Source organism: Neolamprologus multifasciatus, chromosome 1 (genome assembly GCF_963576455.1).
Source record: "Neolamprologus multifasciatus chromosome 1, fNeoMul1.2, whole genome shotgun sequence".
NCBI lineage: Eukaryota > Metazoa > Chordata > Actinopteri > Cichliformes > Cichlidae > Neolamprologus > Neolamprologus multifasciatus.
In genome coordinates, this window is record NC_140439.1 from 22067233 (window position 1) to 22091596 (window position 24364).

At 42.2% G+C, this 24364-nt stretch overlaps 2 protein-coding genes across 6 annotated transcripts; one reads left to right on the forward strand and one right to left on the reverse strand.

The window, feature by feature from the left end:
• Positions 1-7829: 7829 nt before the first annotated feature.
• LOC146525717 (transcriptional repressor CTCF-like) lies at positions 7830-12731 on the reverse strand. Its single transcript, XM_085163239.1, has 12 exons — positions 12507-12731; positions 12227-12409; positions 11752-12127; positions 11508-11678; positions 11177-11310; positions 10973-11093; positions 10738-10887; positions 10386-10546; positions 10114-10296; positions 9878-10016; positions 9517-9663; positions 7830-9368 (listed from the first exon to the last, which is right to left on the reverse strand). The coding sequence occupies exons 1-12, from the start codon at positions 12729-12731 to the stop codon at positions 9112-9114; spliced, it is 2247 nt and encodes a 748-aa protein (XP_085019365.1). The 3' UTR covers positions 7830-9111.
• Positions 9272-23104, forward strand: LOC146525718 (uncharacterized). 5 transcript variants are annotated; one of them, XM_085163195.1, is made up of 10 exons: positions 9344-9387; positions 16467-16540; positions 18536-18820; positions 19771-19874; positions 19964-20429; positions 20517-20609; positions 20691-20727; positions 20973-21044; positions 21125-22399; positions 22481-23104. In XM_085163195.1, the coding sequence occupies exons 3-10, from the start codon at positions 18722-18724 to the stop codon at positions 22735-22737; spliced, it is 2403 nt and encodes an 800-aa protein (XP_085019321.1). In that variant the 5' UTR covers positions 9344-9387; positions 16467-16540; positions 18536-18721; the 3' UTR covers positions 22738-23104. The 5 variants fall into 5 exon arrangements, with proteins under 5 accessions (XP_085019337.1, XP_085019353.1, XP_085019321.1 ...); XM_085163203.1 differs by having other exon boundaries at positions 22484-23104; XM_085163211.1 differs by lacking the exon at positions 18536-18820 and having other exon boundaries at positions 9272-9387.
• The last annotated feature ends 1260 nt before the right edge of the window (positions 23105-24364 follow it).

Here is a 24364-nt window from a genome sequence, read left to right on the forward strand (position 1 = left end):
TTATTATTAAAATGCCAAATTAGAGTAATTTACTTGCATTCCTGAACAGACAAAGTAGTTTTACTGGTTGGATGTTGTGTTTGATTCAGTCTCAGAGATTGTCCAGTGTGCCCGCTCAAATTTGGGTATAAAAGTGTGGGCTGCGTTTGTTATTTATATAATAAATAACAATAGAAATGTTTAGTTTTAAACGAGTTTCTGACAGATTTCTAACATATTGGTGTTTTCCAATATGGGGGGGGGAAAGCTGATGATCAGTGAGGAGCAGTGTGACTTCATGTTTAGAAAGAGCACTACAGAGGTTATGCTTGCTTTAAGAGTGTTGATGACTTTAAATATCTGGGATCAACCATCGAAAAGAACGGACAGTGCACAAGAGAGGAGATTAAAAGAGTGCAAGCACGGTGGAGTGGGTGGGGAAGAATGTCAGGGGTAATTTGTGACAGAGGGATAGCAGAAATTGTAAAAAGGGAGGTTTACAAGATGGTAGTGAGACCTACTATGATGTATGGTTTGAAGATAGTGGCACTGACAAAAAGACAGGAGGCTGAGCTAGAATTCACTGGGAGTGACAAGGAGGGATACGATTAGAAAGGTTAGGCTGAGATGGTTTGAACATGTTCAGAGTAGGGAAAGTGGATATACTGGATAAAGGATCCTGAATATCGAGCCGCAGGCAGGAAGAAAATAGGAAGACCACAGAGAAGATTGGTGGATGTAATGAAGGGGGACATGTGAGGACATTATCTGGTGGCCCCTAAAGAGAAAAGCTGAAAAAAGAAGACTGAAAGAGTCAGTTTGTTCTAATGGCCCATTGTACAACAGACATCAATTTGTCCTTAAACCTTCATTCTGTCTGTAGCCACACCTCCACTTTTTCAATCTGTGAGTACTTGTTTATTTCCACCTTCCTTAAATATGCCTCATCTCCATATTTAACTTATCAAATTATGGCAACTTGCCATTTCAAAAAGTAAACAGACATTAATCTGTTTTTAGACAGGACAATACAACAATTTCCTGATTTGACTTCTCATAACATCCTCAAAATGAACAAGCAGAAATCTGTTGCATACAGTATATATGAAAGTCTTTCTCAACTGACTTTTTTCCTCCTTGTAATAAAACTTGTGCCAAAGTTTTTCTTTTCTTTTCTTTTAATAATTTGCTTATCAAAATGACCAGCTATAGCAGGAAGATGCTTCCATTTCTGTTATATCAGATGTATATTTATATTTATAGACCAGTCTCCACAAACACGTATTTTGAGCACTTTGTCGCATTTTAAGAATCACACAACCAAACAAAACAACGTCGCTTACTGGACACATGAAAACAGAAATAGTTAAAATCCTGCTTTTATCCTGCTTTTATTTTGAAATGTTCCACAGACCGGGAATCGCGGTTCTGTTAGTTGCTGTGGCAACAAGGATGTCCCTCTGTCTGTCACTGTTTTCTCCGTTGCTGCTTGTGCTTCGCTGGCGACGCCACCGTGAACCCATCGGAAAAAAACAGATATGACGTTTTGGAAGGAGAGCACTGAGGGAAGTACCGACTTCTCCTTCAGCCGTGGCCGTAAGCCGGGGGTGGCGGCTCGGTGAAGCCTCTCATTGGGCCGTTAAATCTATCAGGTGCAGGAACTCCGAGAACCGTTTGTCTAAGTTTGACCGAGGCGAGGAGGAGGATGAGGAGGAGGTGGGGGGAAAGCATGTGGCACTTTTTCCTCCAGACTTCCACAACAAAACGTTGCAGCTGGGACAACCGGGAGAGCCGCCGAGAAGAACCCCGTACGTTAAATAACGCCGCAACTAAACAGCGCAACACAACTGTAGTTCATTGTAAACGCAAGAAAAGACAAGCAGACACATCTGATTGTACAGTTTAGAGCTAGTTTAAATTAGTTAAGTTTAGTTAAGTCCTCCCATCACAGAAAACACGAGGTTATTAAAAGCTAAAAAAAAAAAAAAGTGTCCCTTTAGCCTTAGCAGCGGGACGCGGATGATTAGCATGGTGGACTGCGTAAGATGTTTACAGATGTGCTGCATTCACGGCTCATGTTTTAACGTGCCTGTGATAAAATGTAGGAACAGCTTCTCCTTCAGCAACACCAAATGCTCTTAAAACGGTTCCCCCTTAAAATATACATGTATAAAATTAATATAATATCACACACGGTCCAAAATGCCCTCCTCCCCATAAAAAAAGACGGCAATATGTTTTTTTTTTTTTTTTTTAAAAGGAAAGTCATCCCATGTTATTTCATCTAATTCTTCCCACCTGATCATCCCAGAGCTACATGAAAGAAATTCCAAAGAAAGATGCACTTCCTACTGGGAACTATGCAAAATTTCAGGTTCCTACTGTCTATAGTTTTATAAAACAAAAAAACAATTTTTTAAAAAATGAAGGAATGAATGTGACTGAGTACGTGACAGCTCTGGTTAACACAGAATGATGGATGCTTGCAAATATTTGGATGTCTTATCTCTGACAGCCGAGTTGGAGGCCCGTAGAAACCACAGTTTTGCATGCAGGGGCCTGATATTTTAGTTACAGCTCGTCAGAGTGCATTTTCATACAACTGCCGTACAGTATTCCCCAGGTATGCCACTATGTACCATATATTTTAACTTTCTTGTTATGTTCTCTCGAATTTTCCCTATATGAATTTTTAAAATGCTCATACAGGGCAGGCAAAGATTGTTTCAGAGGCAGAGCAGCATGCTTTAATTCAGTTACTGTAACCTCAAAGCCCAGCAGGAAGTTTTTTTCTGGTCAAGAAGAGAGGCTGTGTGCTGGGTGCCATTACAAAACACACTGTATATGTTGTAAATGATGCCAAACATACTGTAGACATTTTTTTAAGTCATGCTGGGAAAATGAGGAACAACACCAGATTTTTTTTTGGTAAATGACTGAGCTCAAGTGTTTGTCTGTGTAGTTTAATTTAAAAAAAAATCTGTCTTCATCCTTTCAAATATTTTATTTTGAGAAAACTGATGACAGTAAGGACCTGCAATTTTGTATAATTCTTATTAGGAAATGCACTTTTTTATTTTATTACTGTTTTTTGTTTGTTTGTTTGTTTTTTACCTGCAGTTCTTTTTGTTCCTTTCTTCAGGAAGAAGAAGAAGGGTTATTCATCTCTTATGAATTGAGATGGAATAACCCAATAAAACAGGAGGACCTTTGGTGTTGCACACACTTCTTGCACAAGCTTGTTTTTGCCAACCCAAAAAAAAAAAAAAAATGCCATTCACAACTCAAAATTTGCAATTATTATCTGAAATTTTCAACTTACTAACTCAAAGTTCTGAGAAGTTAATTCTCAGAACTTTTTTGTGTTTTATATATATATATATATATATATATATATAAACACAAAAAAGTGGCTTTTGGATGACAACAAATGTTTGGTTGCTTGTCTTTTTCTGTGGCAAAAACAAGCTTCCATAACAAACCACTGGTGCTCAAGGAGGGGAAGAAAAACAGGAAAACGCTAAATGGAAAAATTACAACCAAAAACAGGCATTAAAAAAAGAAATTTTAAAAAACCAGGTCCAGGACATCACAGGCAGTTTGGAATAAATGATAAAGGCTTTTATATTATTTTAGTAGCCAAAACCCCCTAAGCTTCCACCTTCTGGCTGTTGAGACACAAAGAGGCCCTGTGATATGTTTTTCAACTTTTTTTGTAAGCAAGGATGGAAATGAAGAACCCCTAGTGAGAGATTTAAGGGAAGGGGTGTCTATAACTTATAAAAGAAAGTCAAAGATTGGCAGCAAACCACCTTTTTAAACCCCAGACAACAGCCAGAAAGAGACTCAGGTGCAGTGTATGGCCAGTGACACTTGCACCAGAGTGTTCCAGCACTATAACTAACAGCATGAGTATGATTAGGCAGATAAGGATGTCGCTTGGTTTTTAATTTCTGACATGAAAACAGTCAAATGTAAGTTAATCAGCAAGTGTGTTCTTCGTTGATAATTTAACAAGACAGCTCATCTGCTGATTGGCTGATTGCTGCTGTGTGTTAACTCAGGTATTAGCCAGAGTTAAAAACAAAGTGTCTCTCATTTGGTGTGACATTTATAGTTTGTGATACGCTTTTCATATGAGAGTGAGTGAAAAGTGTGACACTACACTATTTCAGACATGTAAGCTGATCCATCCACCCTCTGGACAGATCCCGGTCGATTGCAGGGCCTGCAGCCAGTTTAGAATCACTACTCAACCTAACGTGCATGTTTTTGCGCTGTTTTGCACAGCAAGACTGCAGCAGGCCACTGGATTTGAACCTAGGACCTTCTTGCTGTGAAGTGACTGAGGTGACCACCTTAACTTTAAAACAGATTGGCTTAAATTGTCATCAAGCACTCTTTTGATGAGGTGTATAGCTTTAGCATTGTGCCCATGGGCAGCAAAGGGTCCCCACGCTTCATGGCTGAGGTTTTTATCCTGGAAAACTGTCTTTGGTCTGGATCAGGCATCAAGCGTTTGCCTACAGATTTAACAAACTAGTTTAGCTCTAAAGTTTTTTTTGGAGATTTGTTTCATGGCACGACTCCCATGGAAGCCCAGTCTGTGCCAGACTTTGACGCCAACAACTGCTTGCAGATCCCTTGGTGAAGTGTGGGGGCTGAGGTTTCTGGCACAACTTCACCTTCTTCTAAAATGTTCAGAGAGGAGCGGTTAAAACTCCCGTCTCGCTTTTAGACTAAGGAACAACTTTATTGTTTGACTGATGGCCTTTTGTATTTATATACCTCCATCATATGTACCCACCTGTTTGAAAATTGCTAGGGTGGCCAGTCCTGAACCAGTTTAAACTGTCTTCTCCACAGCAGGGAGATATATTTCAAACAGTTTCATTTCTCAGACTCATAAACACCCCTCCATGAATGGCTACCTTACCATGATGGAGGAGTTTGTATGTGGCTTTTGTCGCCTGCTAGGGGATTTGTCCTAGTTGAGGGGACAGATGAAGAGCAATTCACAAGACCCAAATGAAGGGGAAGAAATCAAGGTTTAGTTTACCCTCCCTTGAACAGGATTCTCATGGCCTCACCCTGGAGCCAGGCCTGGAGAGGGAGGGTGGCTGGGCCTTATTCCATGGGGTTCGAACAGGAAACATGGGCCTGGACTCATGTCGGGCCATCTCCTGCAGGTGCAATGTAGGGTGGTGGTCAAGGGCAGAGGCCCTGATGGTCCAATGCCCAGCTATCGAGGCTAACTGTTGGGACATGGAACCCTGGGCAGAGATTATGCCTCTCTGCTGGCCTGGGAATGCCTTAGTATTCACCGGATAAGCTGGAGGAGTGGCTGGGGAGACAAAAGGTCCTGGCTTCTTTGCTTAGGCTACTGCTCCCGCAACCTGGCCCCAAATAAGGGGAAGAAAATAGATGGATGGAGACTCAGATCTTTCTGAAGGCCTTAGTGAGCTAACGCTTCGATAGTAAAAAGAAAAGCAGACACTAAACATCCAGTTTGAATAAGATGGGTGCCACGTGTGAATGTCAGTACTCCATGGATAGTATCACCCAAAAGCATTAAGTGAGGCTGCTGAGTATGCTAACTAACAGGACAAAAAAATCTACTTTTTAAAGTAATGCATTAAAATACCCTGCAGATATTTACTCCTTTTGTTGGTGCACATACAAAAATGAGATTATTTTAGTTAAATTGGGCATGTGGTAAATTAAAATGGCAGCAGTAGCAGTGAAAAGCATTTATAATCGGCCCCAGCGTGCCTTTCACATGATAAAAATTCACGGGACAAGTCACATGCAATGGAAGTGGAATTTTGGATCCTGCTGCTGCTGCACGTTCACTGAAGCCAAAGATTAAACGGAGTTGAGAATTTTATTATTGGAGGCTGATCAGACTGATCCCACAAAGATCCCAATTAGTGTAAGAAAACCATGAGTGAGTGTGTGAGCATGGACGTATAATCTTAATGACTTTATAGTGATTAAAATCCACAGCTTCAAATTTAAGAGATACACTCTGGGTCACAAATCTTCAGCAGTTTATTTGTAAAAAGAGTATTTTAGTAAATCAGTTATGCTAGAATAATGTCCAAATTATGACTCATTTATAATGTGAAATGTTATCAATTGTATCATCTTTCACATTTATATATAAAAGCCAGCTATATGTGCTGTTATAGTGGTGAATGTTCATATTAAACATGGGCAAAATTTCTAATAAATAGGTCATGTGTGCACAAATAATCTAAATGCTCTATTTGAAACCATTATTTCTTAGCTCTCTATGTCAAATAGGCAATCTCAGGGATATAATAGCTCCACCCACCTGCTGTTCCAACCTTGTGTTTGTGTGGGACAGCCAGTTAGAAGAAAGCTGGCTTTAAGGGAGAGGCGCTTGTGTCAAACAGAGGCCCAATTTTTAATGTAATGGATCTATGTTGTCGCTGTGCTTTTAGATGCTTTGATGTGGCTGTTCTGAGTTCCTGCCTTAGTCTGTGAGAGCACGCTGAGCTTTGCCAGGTTTTGACTGCATTACCTGTATCCAGCTGAGGAAGACAGTGAGTAGAAGGAACAGAGAGGAAGGTGCAGCAGTGAGTCGTATCTTTAGGCACAGCTGTGTTTTGACACCTTTAGACTTTGTAAAAGATGGATGCAGCCACAGTGCAGTGATGTCGTCCAGCAGTCAGGGAGATCCCTTGTGAGGTCTGATGTTGAGCATTTCCACTGGTGAACTAAGAAGCAAGATTTGGGCATGCCCAGGTAACTTTGAGTTTAGCTCTGGGTTTTAATTATTATCAAGACAAAGACTTCTTACTGCAGTACATCGCCATGGTAACTTATGCTGCTGACTTCACTTCTCTGGAGAGTACCATCATTCCTGGGAAATGCCACAGACCTCTGTCGACGGTGTGACAAATTTACAGGTAAACAGCATTTAAGTTCTTATTTATATATTACATTACTCTCATGTCATTAAACTGCACCAGGACTGGCAGCCAAAGAAATAAAAAACTAAAACTTTAATGGAATAACTATAACCCATCACGTTCTAGTGATACAGATGAGTCTTGTTAACTTGCATGATGTGCTTGGTTTTTTTTACTTTCCTTCCTAGCTTCAAAAAGGGTTAACTTTAGTTTTACTGACCAAAGGACTTAAAATGCAAACACACACACACAGCTGACTGTGTTTCCTTTAGCCTGGATTATGTGAGCAACTTTAAATTTTTCTAATACTGGAGTTTCCTTTCTTCTTTTAAAAACATATTTAAAAACCAAAAGAATAAATAAATATAATAATACAAAAAAAATATCACTGCTGCCAGTATGTTTGCGACTGGTCAGATGTGTCCAGCGTAATCCACTTCACGTGAATATGCCAAAAGAGAGAGTGATAAACAAATGAGATCACTTTGCCTGATTGGAAGGGAAAGTGAAGCCAGCTAAATGGCAACCCCGAATAGGATATCCCTACGTGAATTTGCGTCATCAAGTCCAAGCACAAGCGAAGTGGTATATCTAACCAATCTCAAGGTCGTTTATCCTTTTTGACTTGAACTGGGACCAGTTTACAAAACAATCATATTGTGTTGATTACAACTCAAAACTAGCAACTGAGACAATAAACTCAGCAGGAAACTGTTTACTGAGCTCAAACAAATATACTCAGTTTTGCACCCTCTGCTGGCCAAGAGAAAGAATGGGGGTTTAACACATCTGGACTGATTTTACCTTTCACTTACGACCACCTTTTATATACAGTTTATGTTAATGACATCCACTACCAGAGCCCATTTCCCAAATATTCTTTAGGACATACAAATAAAGATTTTAAAAAAATTAATATCAATGTTTCCATTTAATAAAATATATTTGCAAGCAAAATAAACCGACATTTCTGTTTTATCACTCTGTTTCTTAGCCAATTTTAATAAACAATTATTCAAGCAAACATTTTGCCATGAGTGCGCCACTAACGTTAATTACTCAGCCAAACCAGACTTTTAAAAACAGTTATTGCAGCTGCAGAAACCTAAAGTCTCGTGTCTACTAGTCTCATTTATTGGTTGTGCAGTTGTACATCTGTTCTCATCTGCCACACAGTTATTAAAAGGTCATTCAAGCTGCTACGTAGCTTTGCATCGCCAATGGTACAAAAGGGAAACAACAACTCAAAGTGGAATGGCTACACGAGAGAGCGAAAACAACCATCTTTTGATCAACTCATCAATGTTTAGTACATACACATAATCTACAAGTGTAACAGTAGCAAGAAAGGAGCATGAGAGAAGCAGTCTATTAAGCTTTAAAAACTAAAATATGCTTAAAAAGGGATTTACTCACCACAGAGAAAGAAAAAGAAATACAATTCAAAATACTCTTTTCAAAAAAAAAGAAGAAAAAAAAAAAAATCTTGAAGTGGCTGTGACTAGCAGCAGTATCAAAAGTCCCCTTTATTTAAAATGTATTTCCGCAATCAATTTTTTCAAAAGACTTTCCGCTCTGGGCTTAATTTACATGTTTTTGGCATCACACTGCTCTTAAGTGAAACCCCAGAAGACAATTTTCCTCTGCAGTTTTACTAGACAGCACTTTCCTATTTACCAACGCTTCACTGATAAATATGATCTGGATTTTAACACCATGTGCACTATGTACAAAACAAAAACTAAACTTAAAGAACGATTAGGATGCCTTCGCAGATTTTGAGGTCGGAAATGTATCCAGAATAGAATTGGGTAATCTTGAAATGAACTGAATGGTGATTTTTGACAAGAGGGGAACCCCCCCCCCCCCCCCCCAAAACAAGCAAACAAAAAGGGTAAGATACTCCCGTGAACTACAGCCACTCCAAAATTAACTGCCATGAGTTTTTGGTTGGTAAATCATTACTTAAAAAAACCAAAAAACAAACAAACATGAAAAAAAAAAAAATCTCTTTTCACTCATCCGAGTCACGTATCAATACATGATTTAAAAAGAAAATCTTAAATTACAACAGTGATGTTTTTGTCTGTGGAGGACTTTTGTTATCCTAAATGCCAAGAATTAAATTGCAGACTTAATAAAAGGGCTGGGTTTTGTTTTTCCTTTTTAAAAACAGGGTTGACCCTCACACCCATCACCGGTCCATCATGCTGAGGATCATCTCAGGAGTCAGGTCCCCGTTCGGAGGGGCTTCAGACAGCTGCCCCACCTGCGTGGCACCCTCTCCCTGGGTCAGCTCCTCCATCTGGATGGTCGACTTCCCTCCACCCACCACCACCTCTTGTGCGGCCTCATTGGCATCATCGTCTTGGTCGGCTCCGACCTCCTTCTTCACAATGATGTCGTCCACCTCTCCGGTGGCCTCGTCCTCCACACGGATGATAGCAGCCGCTGTTTAGGACAATTTCAGGTCAGACTAAAGACACACCTTTTCAAATTGGTACATTTGTTTAAAGGGTACTTTGTTATATGTGAAAAATGCAACACTACACACTACGAGTTAAATGACATCAAAAACGGTCACCAATTAAACGCTTACTGTCTGGTTTGCTCTTTGGGGGGCGCCCACGCTTCCTCTTGACTGGTGGCTCCACTGGGGCTGGGATAGGGACAACAGGCGGGGCCTGCTCCACCTCCATCTCAGTCAGCATATCGTCTTCCTCCTCTACCTCATCAAGATCGCCCTCTATATATATATATATATTTTTTTTTTTTAAAAAGGGGGGGGGGGGGGAGACAATAACTTGTTAGACTTGATCACATTTTCTTGCACAGCCTTAAAAATCAAGATCTGCAACAATTTAATGTAGCACCCAAACCTCTTTGACAGGCTCCTAAATATTTACTTAAGACACTTTGATTATTTGCATATCAGCTTTTCAAGCACTTGTGTACAAGACCTGTGTCGTCGTCATCATCATCCCTCCTGGACTGCATCTTCCTCTTTCTGCCACGTCGTCCCTTTTTGGGTGGTGGAGTTCCGTTTTCTTCTAAAGAAGCGTCACCTGTACAGCTGTCAGCATGACGCAGCATCGTGTTCTGTGGAGCAAAAAACACAGAACTGTCACACCTCTGTGACATACGCACACAAACAACCCTCTCATGTGTGCACTAGGATCTCAAGGGTCAGTCCTACCCTGCGAGTGAATGTCTTGCTACATTTGTTGCAGACGAAGGCAGTGGGGATGAAGTTAGGATCGTGGTAACGCTTGAAGTGCATGTCCAGGAGCTGCTTCTGACGGAAAGTTTTCTCACACTGGCTGCAGGCGAATGGCTTCTCCCCTGTGTGCGTGCGCTTGTGCATTATCATGTGGCGTTCCTGTTGGGTAACAGAACAAAAGACATTTAACGTTTGTTTAGCAGTAAAATAAACAGCAGGAGCATAACGTATTCCAGCCCAACACGGACCTGTCTGCAGCAGTAGTCACACTGGTCACATCTGAAACGCTTCTCATTCTTGTGAGTCTTCTGGTGCTGAATGAGAGCATAGCGCTCATGAAACACAGCATCGCAGTAACGACATTTCTTCCCCGTCTCAATAAAAGAATGCTGTTTTCTCAGGTGAACACCTAAGATGGAGACAAAGGCATAAAAATCCAGTCAGATAAATGTCATATTGCCTTGTTATAGAGATAAAGACCCCCTGAAATATTCTGGTTCTCAACACAGGGCAATCCACCAACCGAGAGCAACATGCTTACGTTCCTTTAACTGTCCTTCTGCATGCAGTTTGAAGTAGAAATAGTCTCAAATCACTCACCAAGATCACTTTTACGTGCAATAACGGTATCACAGTGTGGGCAGTGAAACTTTGCCACATTCTCTGTGTGTTTCTGCAGGATGTGCATCTTCATGGTGCCGCTTTGTGTGAAACGAGCATGGCAGATGTAACACTCGTATGGCTTCTCACCTGCAACAGAAGAAGACGAGTCAGCTACTCTCCTAAAAGACTGGAGCTAAAACACACTTTGACTGAAAATCTAAGAGGATTTTACCAGAGTGTGTCCTCATGTGTCTCTTCAGCTTATAAGTGTCTCTGCTGGCATAGCTGCACAGACTGCACTGGAAGGGTCGCTCCCCTGTGTGAGAGCGGATGTGCCTTTTCAACTTGCTCACCTAGGAAAAGAGAGACACATTAGCCTTTATCCCATGGTATAGAGACCAGGTTGATGCCCAATTAAATAACTAATATAACTCACCTCGACACTGGAATAGTCGCACATGGAGCACTTAAAAGGCTTCTCGTGTGTGTGCTTGTAGCGACGATGACGCACTAACTCACCGCTGGTCACAAACGCCATGTCGCAATCTGTGCATTTATGTGGCCGAGTGCCTTTAAACGAAGAAGAAAATCAGAACTGTATATTAACTGCTGGTGTAGCTGAAATCTGAAATACAACACTGGATGAAAAGGAGATAAATGCCCACTAAATTTTGCAGTAATAATAAGTAAACACTCTGAAAGTTTACTTTCTCGCTCACCAAGACCATCCAGTAAATTGTTTCCATTTCTGTAATTTCTCCAAATACCTGTGTGTGTGTTGAGGTGGTTTCTCAGCAGTGTGACTGTTCTGAACGCTCTCCCGCACAAGTGACATTTATGCGGCCTCTCATCTGTGTGGCTCTTCATGTGTCGGTCCAGGTTAGAGCGCCGTGGGCAGGTGTAGCTGCACAGCTCACACTGGAAAGTCTTCTTAACACCTGGACACAGAGATGTTCAATTTAGCACTGGGAAAGAAGAAGAAAAAATCGTGTAACTTGATCAAAGTCTAACCTTTTTTCTTGATCTTTGTGGGCTTCGGGGGCTTCATGTTGCCCACAACCTTCTCAGCATTAACCTCAGACAGCAGTCCTTCCTGCTGCTCTTCCTCAAAGTCGTACACAGAAACATCCATGTCACGATCGCCTTCTGCATAGCGCAGGCGACTCTTCTTTCCCTTCTTTGCTTTACGGACAGCAGAAATGGGCTGGTAGTCAGGGTCCTTTGTCCACTCTGGGTCATCTTGCGGGGGCACAGAGGTCTCCACCTCTGCTGGCTCTTCATCTTCCTCTTCCTCCTCCACCCTTGTCCCTTGGAGCTCCTCGTGGGCTGCCTGGAGCTCCTCCTGCTCTACAGTTTCCACTTCACCATTTGCGCCCACTTTAACTACCTAGTGTAGGAATATGACATATGAATCCTAATGGAACAAAGACTTCACTGAAAATCAAAGACAATCAAAAGCACCGGGTAGCCTCAAGTCATTTCTCACCTGGAAGCCCTCAGGTAAAGGAAGAGTGTGACAAATAACTGGCTCTGCATCCTTGTTAGCCGCTGACGTCTCAACATAAGTAGCCTGGAGCCCGTCTACAGTTGTAGTTGTGACAGGTACCTGCACGAGCTGAAGCTGACCCAGACCTAATGTTGCACCTGCTTGCTCCTCCATGTTCACCACCTGTGAAGAGAGACTGGACTTTATCGTTTGATGGCAAAAATAAAAGACCTGACATAGATAATCAGGCAAAAAAGTTTAAACCGTGCTCTTTACAAACCTGGAGCGTGATGATCTGGCCCTCGTCTCCACCTGAAACTGTCATTGTGCCGCCTCCCTCCAACACCTCTGTCTTCATTTGTAGAAGAGTTGGATCTAGAGCATCCATCACCATCATCTCCATGTTACCAGCGACTTCACCCTGCGTCAAGGCCTCTCCACCCTCTGGCAGGACCTTTCCATCCGTCACCTGAGCGGACTCCATGGAAACAACCTCAGCCTCCATGGCAATGAGCCAACAAATGCGCTAAACAGAAAGAACGTGAATATCTTTAGCAAAAGGAAAGACTGATGTGATGGAGAATTGTTTGTAACCAAAAAGTGCTTTGTTTATTTTTTTATTTGATCCCCCCCTTCCTTTGCCCTCTGGCTAAACTGAAACAACGGGATGGCTTTCAGTAAATCCAGACATGTTTAGACCAGATGATGAAAGCACCTAGATTAACTGAACAAACAATTAAAAAAAAAATATCCTTGTATCAATATTTGCCTGTGCGCTGAAAACATTCCCAGTGTTTGGTTTTCCTTTTCCTGAATGTGCAGTATGACAAAAAGTGCTGCCAGCAGAATACAAAGCTTTTCCATTTCCAGGATATCAATTACACCCATTTAAACTGGCAACTTTAGAAAAAAACAGTTTAGTGTGTAAAACTGTCCACAGTTTGTTTGGGTTTTTGGGGGCTTATACACCAAACTCCGTTTCCCTTGTCCTTTACTTGGAGTTGATGTCAGATGAGCAGCATGTTTTTTTTTTACTTTTTAAAACAAAACACAAAATAAAACAAACAAACAAACCCCACCTCTGCTAGGGATGAGTGATGCCCCATTTTCACCAGGGCCACCAACTAGTAACTAGTTGATTTAATGCCTCAACCCAACATGTTCTCTGTTTTCATTTATTTTGTGCTTTCTCATGTGAACATACATACCAAACAGCGCTCAATGCATTTTGTACAAAGTATTTTAACGTTTTTCATTTACTGGTCACCATATGTGGAGAGGGCCAGCTAGCTGTAGTTGTGTGTGATGACAAGAAACCTTGTTTTTAGTTAAAGGGTTCCACATAAAGTACCTGTTCAGATAGTTTAAGAAAAGCTCTCCTCTTCAACTGATCAGGTTGTTTTACACAGCACAATTAAGAGGCTACAATGAAAGCTGTCTCTATTCAGATTAACTTTAAGTTCGCCACAAGTTTAAATGTGCAAGCTTTAAACAATACACTAGATTATTTAACAGTTTTATTTATAATGTAAAACAAATCGCTTAATAAATTATGCTATAGTTTTACAGATTAAGCTCCCGGGATTTAGCTTTGCTTTTTGTGAGTCAGTAAAAGTATACAAGGGACCAATAAAAGTCTCATCTCCTGGACTTGGGCCCACTAGAGACCACAGATGTTAAGAGTCACCAGAGTACTAAAAACGATCATATTTAGACTCTTTACACTAAGCACGTACAGCTATTACGCAGTGACACCCCGCACAAGCCAGAGTTCGAGGAGTCCGGGTCATGTAAACTAGCACCTGAGCCAGAGTGAAACTCTGGTGGACGATGCAGTAACCGTTTTTAATAACTGTGATGCAAATGTTTAAAAGAGTTTTCATTCGTGCCTTCCACTGGTTATCTGGTTTGGCTGAACGCTGATAGGTTTTGACTGTGAGCCAGTAACAGAAATCACATTTAGTCTGATGCTTCAGGAAGCATTTGTTCGCTTGTGTGTGTGTTTTTTTTATCTAAAAATCCGTTCTCCTCCATTCTGTTCTTATCAATTCACGGGACATTGTCCAAAAGATGATGTATAGTTTAATAAGCGAAATAAAACTACTTAAATACTGTCTCGTGTTAGTTGGTTAACTCGGGAGGCGCGAGTACGTCTGAAAACAGGAAACAAAGGGCACGATAAGATGGACGTCAGGCCTGAACAAACTTAAAACAGGAACACCGATAAATACAGCCATCCCTGTGCACATACATCGAAATATCGGTCAAAAACCAACAAAATGCTCAACTGAAACAGGGAGTTACATTTTATAGACGGATTTAGTGCATTTTAGATAACGATAGAGGGAGACAAACACCCCCCGCCAGCCGCCTGGCCGGTAAGCCCTACCGTGACACCTAGAGGCCGGCGACGGCTCCTACAAAAACGTTTCCGCGTTTGGAGGCAAAGTAAAAGCTCTACTTACTCCTGGTTTCTTCCTTTACTCCTTATGTTCACTTGGAAGCTCAGCGCCTACAGTAGCTCCTTTCAGTCCCGCAGCGAACGGCCGTAACTGCTCCGCGCCGGGCTAATAATTTTCTCCCGCTTTGGAAGAGTGGGCCTAACATACAAAATGGCGGCCCATAAGAGCCACTGCGCCTGCGCAACTAGGTGCCCGGGGAGTAAAGAGGAGGGATCGGGATGTTGCTGTGGGTGATGGGCGCCAGATTTGAATTCAGGCGTGGGCGTGGCAACCACGGAGACGGTTATTAAAAGGGAGAAGTTATTGATTAGTTTTCTGATATGCTATCAGTTTTTTTTCCATCGGGAGTGACCTTTAAAAATTCAACAGCATCGAGTCAAGATTAGAAATAACGTTTGCTGGATTAAAGCAGTTCATCCAGTTAGCCACTGGAGGGCGGCATGAAAGTGTCAAATTGGGGTTTACAACATGCACACAAATGAAATCGTGAGTGATAATTAGCTGCATAGTGTATGTAAGATGAAAAGAAAACCTATTTAGACTGTTGCCATGGGAAAGTGATCTCCTGGACCCTAGCTTTTAGGGCTTTTCAATTATAGCCCACCATTAATTATTTGGTTCAAAGGTTTTTTAGTTAACTAACACCAAACTAGAAACAATAACTAGGTATAAAATATTTAAGTCATATGAAATAAAATAAAAAAGCAGCTAAAATTAAACGGGAAATCTTTTATTTTAGCCTTTGTTTACTAAGACTTGGAACTGGGACCTGGAGCTAAACACAAAATTAAGAACAAAAATTAAACATGAGATAAAATAAAAGTAGCTAGAACACGAAAAACTACCATACAACTGAGATAGTGTGCAAAATGTAAACAAAAACAGAATTCAGTGATTTGCAAATCCCATAAACTCATATTTTATCCACACTAGAACACAGATACAAAGTAAATGTTTAAGCTGGAGGGACATTTTGCAATTAGGTTAATTAGACCCAGCATCTTAGAGAGACAGACTTTCTTAGAAGTAAAGCTGGGTAGATGTTCACCAGTCTAGAATAAACTGTGTCCACAAACTGTGGAACAATTCCTGATTATTGAAAAATATTGAAAATATCTCTGAATATTGTTCCTCCATGTAAAATGTAAAAAGACTGTGAATATGTTATCATCTACAGTACATATTATCGTCACAAGATTCAGAGAATTTGGAGAAATCTCTTGTGTGCTAGGGACAAAGCTGGAAATCAGTACTGGATTCCTGTGATTCTGGGGCTCTCAGGCAGCACTGTTTTAAAAGAAGAGAGTGAGAGCTGTCTATTTTTTATTACTTTCATCAAATTTAGGAGTACATATACACTAAGTTTATTGTTAATTAATAAGAAAACTCCAGACGATTCCATTCTGAGCTGAAGAAGCTTCTGATAGGTTAGCAGAGTCCATGTGAGTAAATTTGTGGCACAGATGCATATAAGGCAAAACACAGAGCCTGTTTCTTTGAAATGGGAAAATCAAGAGATGTCAACCAAAACACCAGGAAAAGAATTGTGGAGCTCCATAAGTGTGGCTCAATTTTGAATACAATTTGGTGCCATTTACAATTAAGAAATACAGATAGTTTCTCTCTTTACTCTTTATATTTATCAACCTAAAAAAATAAACATTTAGTCTGATTTGATGTTACAATTAAAAAAGTGTATCTGTTTTTATCTGAAGAGTATGTAAATATCTGGTTTCAACTGTATATTTGATGATGTTGGTGTTTGGCTTGATTGTCAGCACAAAGAGGGAGAGAGAGAGGAACAGAGAGGGAGATGGAGAATGAGGACAGAACAGAGATGGAACAAGAGCAGGTGAGACAGACATGTTAGTCAAATGGTTGTTTACCAAAAGTATCACCGTATCATAGGTACTCATGTATCTCGTACCTAGTGTTTCTTTTTAGGTTTGTTATTTTTCAAGTTCTATATTTATTAAGTAATGCAGGCTTGTTTGCACAACAAGGCTAAATAATAATATAAACTTTTCTGAACCTAAATAGTGGACTTTGGCAGAATTAAAAAATAAGTGTAGTGCAGGTCTATGATGATTTTCAGTGCTGCTATCATCTAGTTCTGATTGTGGTTCTGTCTTGGTTAAATCCTAAGTAGTCCTGATTTTGAACTGTTGTAGTCCTGTTTTAATTTCGGATCAGTTCGGGGGTCTGGTTGAATTGGGGTTTAGTCCTCGTGTCTTGATCGCCCCCCCCCCCCCCCCCCCCCCCCCCACACACACACATCCCACATGCGTACTACCCTAAGCCCCGGATGTATCAAATGTCTGCCTCTGCCTCTGCTGGGGCCTATAAAAGTCCTAACTGCCTTGATTACTAGGTACTGGGTTTCCTTTGCATTCACACCTTAAAAGCATTGAGCTGAAATGTGCATAGTGGATAATGATGCAAATTATTGCATGTCGTCATCTGTCAGCTGCTTGTCTAATAATTCAGACTCACATTTCTTTATAATCTGTCACAGTTTGGGAAATATTCCACGTTTTGAAGATCAGACTTGGTTGTGTTCAGCTGGCAGACAAAAGCTGCGCAGTACAGTAATTGCCTTTGAACTGTAATGCATTAAAAGCTTAACATTTCTTGAAATGCAAGTACAAATACCTCCGACATTATTTGTGAAAGTCAGTTACACGTGAACACTTGATCCCCTTGTTTGTCCTGAGCATTTCTGGACTGGTGAAGTTTCTCCAGACAACCTGCTGATTAGATGAAATTGTAATCTGAGCACTGCAAGTTTTATTTGATTTCTGTCAGCATAATAAAGAGATCTAAATAATCAAGTTACTTCTAGGTTACAGTGACCTGCTGTAGGTCTGTTCTCATGTTACTTCATGTGGAAAACCTGACCTTTGTTTATAAATGCAAAAACAAGTTGTTTGTGGGTTGTTATTTTGGAAAAGAAACATGAGCTCCATGTAAATACCAGCCCTGGTTTTGATTATCAAATATTCCAACCAGGAAACCAAATTCCCATGAAACCTGCCATACGCGTCCTTTGGAGGATATGCAGCATAATTAAGATGTATGGAAACTGCTGCTAAGGGCGTGTGCCTTATTTAATGGTTCAGGAACGAGTTTTAATTTTTGAAACATAGGAGAGAACAGTGACATAACAGTAAGAGAAGAGCACAGCGATATAAACAGTGAAATACGTGAAAAAGAGACTATGTGTGTGTGAGGAACTGTTGTGGGGGCGTGCACAACTCTATTCAGATCAAAAGCAAACATTTGTGAAGGAGAGAGGAAAAAAAAGGGAAAGAAAGATAAGAACTACAGAAAAGCTGTTTAAAACGTGTTTTAGACGAAAGGAGAAAATAATAATTAGAATTTGTGCAATTTTAGGGTCTGTGTGTGTATACCACACACCCGATATAACTATATATATATATATGTATGATATAATAATGACAGTACACTTTATACGCTAGAGAGATAAATATGCACAGTGCATAAACACCGGGCTTTTTAGATAACTTAATCCTGTCACCACATGCAGGAGAGGTAGAGTAAAACACAGGCGTTACACTAAATGCATGCAATGTGAAGTTTTTCAGAGTGGGTCAGTCTGTCATTTATAGCTTCTTTTCCGCATATAAAATTAATTATTAATTTATTACGTAACCACAGTAAAACATTTTGTGCACTCAGCCTTTTCACACTGGAGTAAATCGGTGCATCCATGCATGTGCCGTTCCTGGCTGAGGCTGCAGGGATGAAGCAAATGTTAGGGTGGTCACTTTATCCCTGCCTCCTTATTTTATCACCATCTTTTTTTCCCGTGGTATTCCTCTCACAGAGGGGAGGGGGACAGAGAAAGGCTTGGTTCTGTTGTCAGATCTGTCAGTCTCGCCATCCCGGCCCCTCCCACCTCAGCAGAGGCATTACATACTGCCGCTGCTGCTCGTGCTCTTAGCAACGGTGCCTCGGCAACAGAGCCACGGCAACAGAGCTCCACGGCAACAGCGTGCCGTGTGTCTCCCCAATGGAGCTGCCATTGGGCGGACCGGCGCTCAGGCACTACACCCAGAGCAGACCGAGACCTCACCGACAGAAACTGAACTATCGTCCCAGCAGACCGCAGGTACTGTGCAGGAGAATCAGGGAGGTTTCTGTAAAAATGGAGAGTGAGGGAAAGGTGTGTGTGTGTGTGTTTGAGAGAGAGAGGAGGGAAAATGGAAGGGAGGGAGAGAGGAGAGATGGAATAGGGTACAGAGGGGAGAGGCAGGGGGAAGGGAAGGATGGAGGGGGAGTGCTGTAAAAGATGCCTGGTCCCCGGCTTGAATTAGGCAGTGCCATTGTACCGGTCACCGGCTGCTTCAGGAAGCCAATGAAATCTGCCTCTGTGAGAGTGGGCGCTCGTTTTCTTGCTTTCTCTTTAAAAAAAAAAAGAAAAAAAGAAGCCATTCAGTTTCTTCATGTGATCGTGTAAAATATATGTGTGAGCTCATCCGTTTTCCACTGAGCTGATCACGCTGTCACAAAGCTATTAGGCTGCAGACATTCAGTCACTCCCTTGGAGACAAATGGCCTGGGAGACAAAATTCAAGCAATTCCCCTGACAGGATATCATGTAACGGTGACTTCGGCTAAATTTGCCTTCTGGACTCGAGCCTCCCCCGACTTTCATTGCTACTTGTGGGCACAGATGTTAATGTGATCAGGACGATGCGGCTCCAATTTTGATATCACGTTACCTATATTGGCAAAAATGAGTTATGTTGCTTCCATTCAGCGTTTAAAAAATTCAATGACGACCCCCTCCCACTCCACCCCCCAGCACCCATTGTACGTTACTGAGCAACTGAGTCCAGGGAGGCCCGGATCGTAACATAAATGGATGAGAGAATCAAACCAAAATACACCTATAGAGGCATGAGGAGTGCCAGGAGTGTGTGGGTTTTCAGAAGTGATGGTTATGTAATGTAAAGTTACATGCTGTAAGATGCGAGTTGTTCCTTGTTAGTTTGTTTGATCCGTGGTGCAAAATATCTGATTTCTGTGTGTGTGTGTGTGTGTCTGGGGGGTAATTAGGAGACAATAATCGAGAGTGAAAATGAAGTCCTTGAGCTCATGGGGCGTGTGGATGAAGGAGTTGAAGAGTTCTTTACTAAGAGAGTACTGCCTGCTGATACACTGTGAGTATCACGGCACACAAATTAGCCCCTTCATGTTCACCCGTACAAGTGAATAGACCTTAAACTGAGACATACGACTCTTTGTACAGGAAGCTGCAGGATGAGGAATCTATCACAGTGCACGAAGTGGCTCCTGCCAGCTCTGTCCCTTGTCCGGCCCCGACGAAAACCCTCCGGAGGAAGCTGGGTGATTTCTTTACGCTCAAAAAGAGGCGAGGTTTGAAATCAGAGACGAGCCATGAGGGGCGTCCCAAAAAGGCCTCCATCGCTGATCTCATTCGCCCTCTCAGGGAGGTTGCGAGATCCGAGAAAGACAAAGACAAAGACAGAGTAAAGGAACACGACAAGGAAAATGAAAAGGAGAAAGCAAAAGAGGCTCCCACTGCTGTTTCTGGAGAGCCAGCTGTTCGGGAGACACCTGTTTCTGGTGCTCCGCCGCTGAGGGGCGAAGCAGTGCCTCCCCGCCGAGCTCTCAGAGAGGGGAAGTCCCAGTCTCTCATTTTGCTATCTGGCTCAGCAGCAGCGGGGTCGACCAATGCCAGAAACACAGCAAAGGTGGGTGTTGCTAGAGTTAATGCCTGTTTTTTTTAGTCTTTTTCATTAGTGGATAAGAACTGAAATTTGGTTTGCTGCTGCTTTTAGAAACAATTTGAAGGCCAGAATAGCTTTGAACAGAAGCTCCATCTCATGCTTCAGCGTATTGGAGTTTCCAAACCCCTGCCAGGAGAGACACAGGTTTGCACATCTGCATGTCTGAATGTTGTTATGGATATCTTAGAGGCCTTAAAAAGTACTAAATGCTCCTTTTTTATGTAGGATCAAGAAGGAGAGATGAAAAAGGCAGAGTCTGAAGGTATGTGCCTTTATCTGTGAGACGTTTAATAGTCTTCTCAGCTCCAGCGTAGTATTAATGAGGCTAAATTAATCTTTGAAGTCTAGGGATTTGTGTCAAAAGGATAGGCTTCTCGACATGGATCAGTTCTCCAATGAAAAGATTTAGTATCTGAGGGGCTGCGCTGATAAGCCAAGCAGGAGTCTGTGGTTTTTCAGTCTATTATAGGGCCATTAATTCCTGTGGTAATGATTTTTGCCCTTCAGGTACCATCATTGACAGTAAACCCGAGCCACCTCCCACTTTCTCAAAACCTCGAACGATGTCTGCATCATCAGGTAAAACGCTGGTTTACGCTCTAATGTGTACAGAGTACAGTAAGTGAACCATTTTCACGTTTATTTTGCTTGCCTTTTAGACACAAGGCATCAGATTCGGGCAAGTGTGTCAGCGCACGAAGGAGCCGGGAAACCCGCTCTGCTTCCAAAGCCGGTTATCAAACCGGGGCCACCCCCCACAACATCCGGCCGCAACACACCTGAGAACGAGCTGGCCCAAATACAGGAAGCAGAGACACACACGCCCACTAAACTCAGCCCTGCCGCGGCGCCGTCACCTCCGGCCACCACCGCTCCCGCTGCACCGACAATCTCAAACGCAGTCCCCGACTCGACCGACTTTGAAGCTCCCCCTTCGAGTACTGTAACTCCCTCACACGCAGATGTATGCACTGACTCTCCCGCAGCAACCTCCGTCCCCGAAACTACGACCACACCCACAGAGCCCCCTGCCAACGCATCCGTTACCCCCACCTCCTCAGAGTCTGTTACTCCAAGCCTCGCTGTCACTTCCACCTCAGCAGCAACAGTTGCCGGGCCTTCCATTACCACCTCGGAAACTGTTTCTGCTCCCAGTGACGAAAGCCCTGTTTCCACGGCGTCAACAAATCTGTCAGCCAAATCGACTTTGCCAGAGCCAAATGGCGTTCTCTCACTTGATGTTGCTCCTGCTGCTGGTGGCGATGCAGCTATTTCTGTCACCACCACAGCTTCTGCGCCCTGCACCAGCGTGTCAGATGTGCCGCCGGGCTTGTCTACCACCACCATCAGTGAAGTCAGTCATGAACCAGCTTCAGTCACATCCAGTAGCTCTTCAACATTAGTCACTATGACTACATCACCTCCCTCTGACTCAAGTGATGTAAATACAATTTCACATGACCCCACCTTTACCGCTTCCTCCACCATGGTCTCTGCTGCCCTTCCTCCTACCACCTCAGCACCTTCTACCACTCCTACAGCTCAACCTCAACCCCAATTATCCACTGACTCCATTAACTCCGCTTCTTCATCTACCGCCATTCACCCAGCCACTACGTCCGTTCCCTCCACCTCTTCTAGTGAAACAAACCCTACAGACACCACTTCCACTGCTACCAGTCTGAACCGAGCAGAAACCACCTCCACCGCTAGTTTGTCAACCTCCGGTGCAATTAGCTCCCCACTCACGACTGGGTCAGAGCCACCTTTTCCCAACAATGTTGACACTAAGCTCACACCAACTATCTCTAGCCCGCCCACTACCGATAACACAAGTTCTGCTGCACCACCCGCTAGCGATAGTCCAGGCCAAGATAACGTAATCCAGATATCTGATGAGAGATCCGGTGTAGGGCCTGCAGAAAAAGGCACTGGTGAGTTTTAAGTTCTGCTTGTGATCTCTGTATATAGGTGCATGGTGAATGGTGTGTTTTATGATATTGTTTTTCTTTTAGCAGCAGATGGGGAACAAACGAACAAAGTACTTGAGGCAGACGAGAAGAAGGAAGTGGTTGACAGTTGGAGCCAGAGTGAGAAACCAACCGTGGCCCAGAGTGAACCGACAACGAAAGAAGAGCGGGAAGAAAGTGTGAAAGCTGAAGCAGACACACTGGCTGAACCTGCAGCAGTGGAGGATGGTGAGCGCTGCACAGAGAAAGCAGTGATAGTGGGTCAAAAGCAAGAGGAAACTAAACCAGTGAGTGATAAGTGAGGAAAAAAGGAAATGCTAAACACGGGACCAACTACTGTGACGGAGGAGGGGGCAGGAGAGGCCACAGTAAAGGGTGAAGCAGAGGGAGGGGAATGATGATCCATGGCACTTCCTACAGGGACCACCACATCACAGCAGCACACCACAAAGGGTGGGCCACTGGACCAAAGAACTGAGATCCCCTCGGTGTGATGTAATCAACAAATCCAGCAGTGTCTTTGTCCTTTTTTAACTTATGTTTGAGGTTTTGCATTGCACGTGTGATTATGTACCATAAGACAATTATTGTGGTAAAAAAAAATACACAATGTTTACAATAGATGGATAAGAGACATAGTTATGACTATTAAATGGAGTATTGAAGTGACTGTGTGAAATCATTACTTTGAGCAACTTCATCTCAGCTTTTTGTGGAGGTTTTTCCCACATCTCATAATAATCCTCAGCCTCGATTATGGCCACACACACTAACAGATTTTAATTTGATCATAAAAGAGCAACTTTCATCTGCAGAGAATGAAAGTTTGATAATGTTGTTATTTTTATTAAAGTCAAATGCCTTTAACTTTAGCAAATTTATTTGTAAAAGAGTTGTAATTAAAGATAAATGGTAATGTATAAAAGCCTATTTAAACACATTTCATAGCTGGGTCTTAGTGAAACTGGTTTTCTACTTATCATCTTTCAATAAACAACTCTGGTATACAGAGTTGTCATACATCTGAAAACTCAGTCATACATATGAAATAGTATTTTTCCTTTTCATTTCTATGAGGCAGACATTTCCAAGAGTTTCCTTTTTTTCATCGGACTACATTTAACCACTGAACATCTGTGCGAGTTGTGTATTATCAGGAAAGGTGTCACCTTTTGCATGTCAGCTAACTTACATAACAAATTTAATCTCTCAGTTTCGTGCTACCGATTTTGCACATGTATACAATGGCTGAGGACGTGTTTTTTTTAAACATATGATTGCCGGTATGCAGAAACTGCATGATGAAAGGCCTGGAGGGTGAAAGGAAACAGTTTAAACACAAAGAGTCTTACTTTAGGTGCACGTGATATACAAGTTCAATATGGAGGGTTAATACAAGAGTTAATACAAAGTAGAAATGAAATGCATTTGTTGTAATTTAGAGGCGTTTCTCATTTGACTTGACTGTGCAGAGCTTCTGATTGTGGATTTCTTTTTGCATCAGATCCAGATCCCTGGTAACCCAAGGGGTTCTGCCCACATTACCCCCTCGAGCAACAAGGGGGGATGTTTGCTGGGCCTGTGGTCTTCCCCTTGTCCTCCTGCTTGGCAGATCAATATTCAACATCCTCTGTCCAGTATATCCACAATCCCTCCTCTGCACATGTCCAAACTGTCTTCAGCTTTGCCTCTCAAACCTGACCTCTCCCCCTGACATACCAATTTCTAACCTTGATATAAGAATAAGAATGATAATATAAAATGAAAATGTGAAGTGAAAATCTGAACATCTTTTTTTGTTAGTGCCACTGTCTCCACACCATATATCAAAACAGGTCTCACTATCATCCTGTAAACATTCCCTTTCACTTTTGCGGCTATCCTTCTGTCACAAATAAACCCCATCTCCACCTTGTCCCTCCTGCTTGA

Coding starts and splice junctions, on each gene's coding strand:
- LOC146525717 (XM_085163239.1), bottom strand. CDS start 12,731: ATGGAGGCTGAGGTTGTTTCCATGGAGTCCGCTCAGGTGACGGATGGA. Junction 12,128..12,226: donor CTTTACCTGAGGGCTTCCAG/GTGAGAAATGAC, acceptor TTCCTACACTAG/GTAGTTAAAGTGGGCGCAAA. Junction 10,297..10,385: donor GTGACTACTGCTGCAGACAG/GTCCGTGTTGGG, acceptor GTTACCCAACAG/GAACGCCACATGATAATGCA.
- LOC146525718 (XM_085163195.1), top strand. CDS start 18,722: ATGGAGCTGCCATTGGGCGGACCGGCGCTCAGGCACTACACCCAGAGC. Junction 19,875..19,963: donor GTACTGCCTGCTGATACACT/GTGAGTATCACG, acceptor CTCTTTGTACAG/GAAGCTGCAGGATGAGGAAT. Junction 20,728..20,972: donor GAAAAAGGCAGAGTCTGAAG/GTATGTGCCTTT, acceptor TTTGCCCTTCAG/GTACCATCATTGACAGTAAA.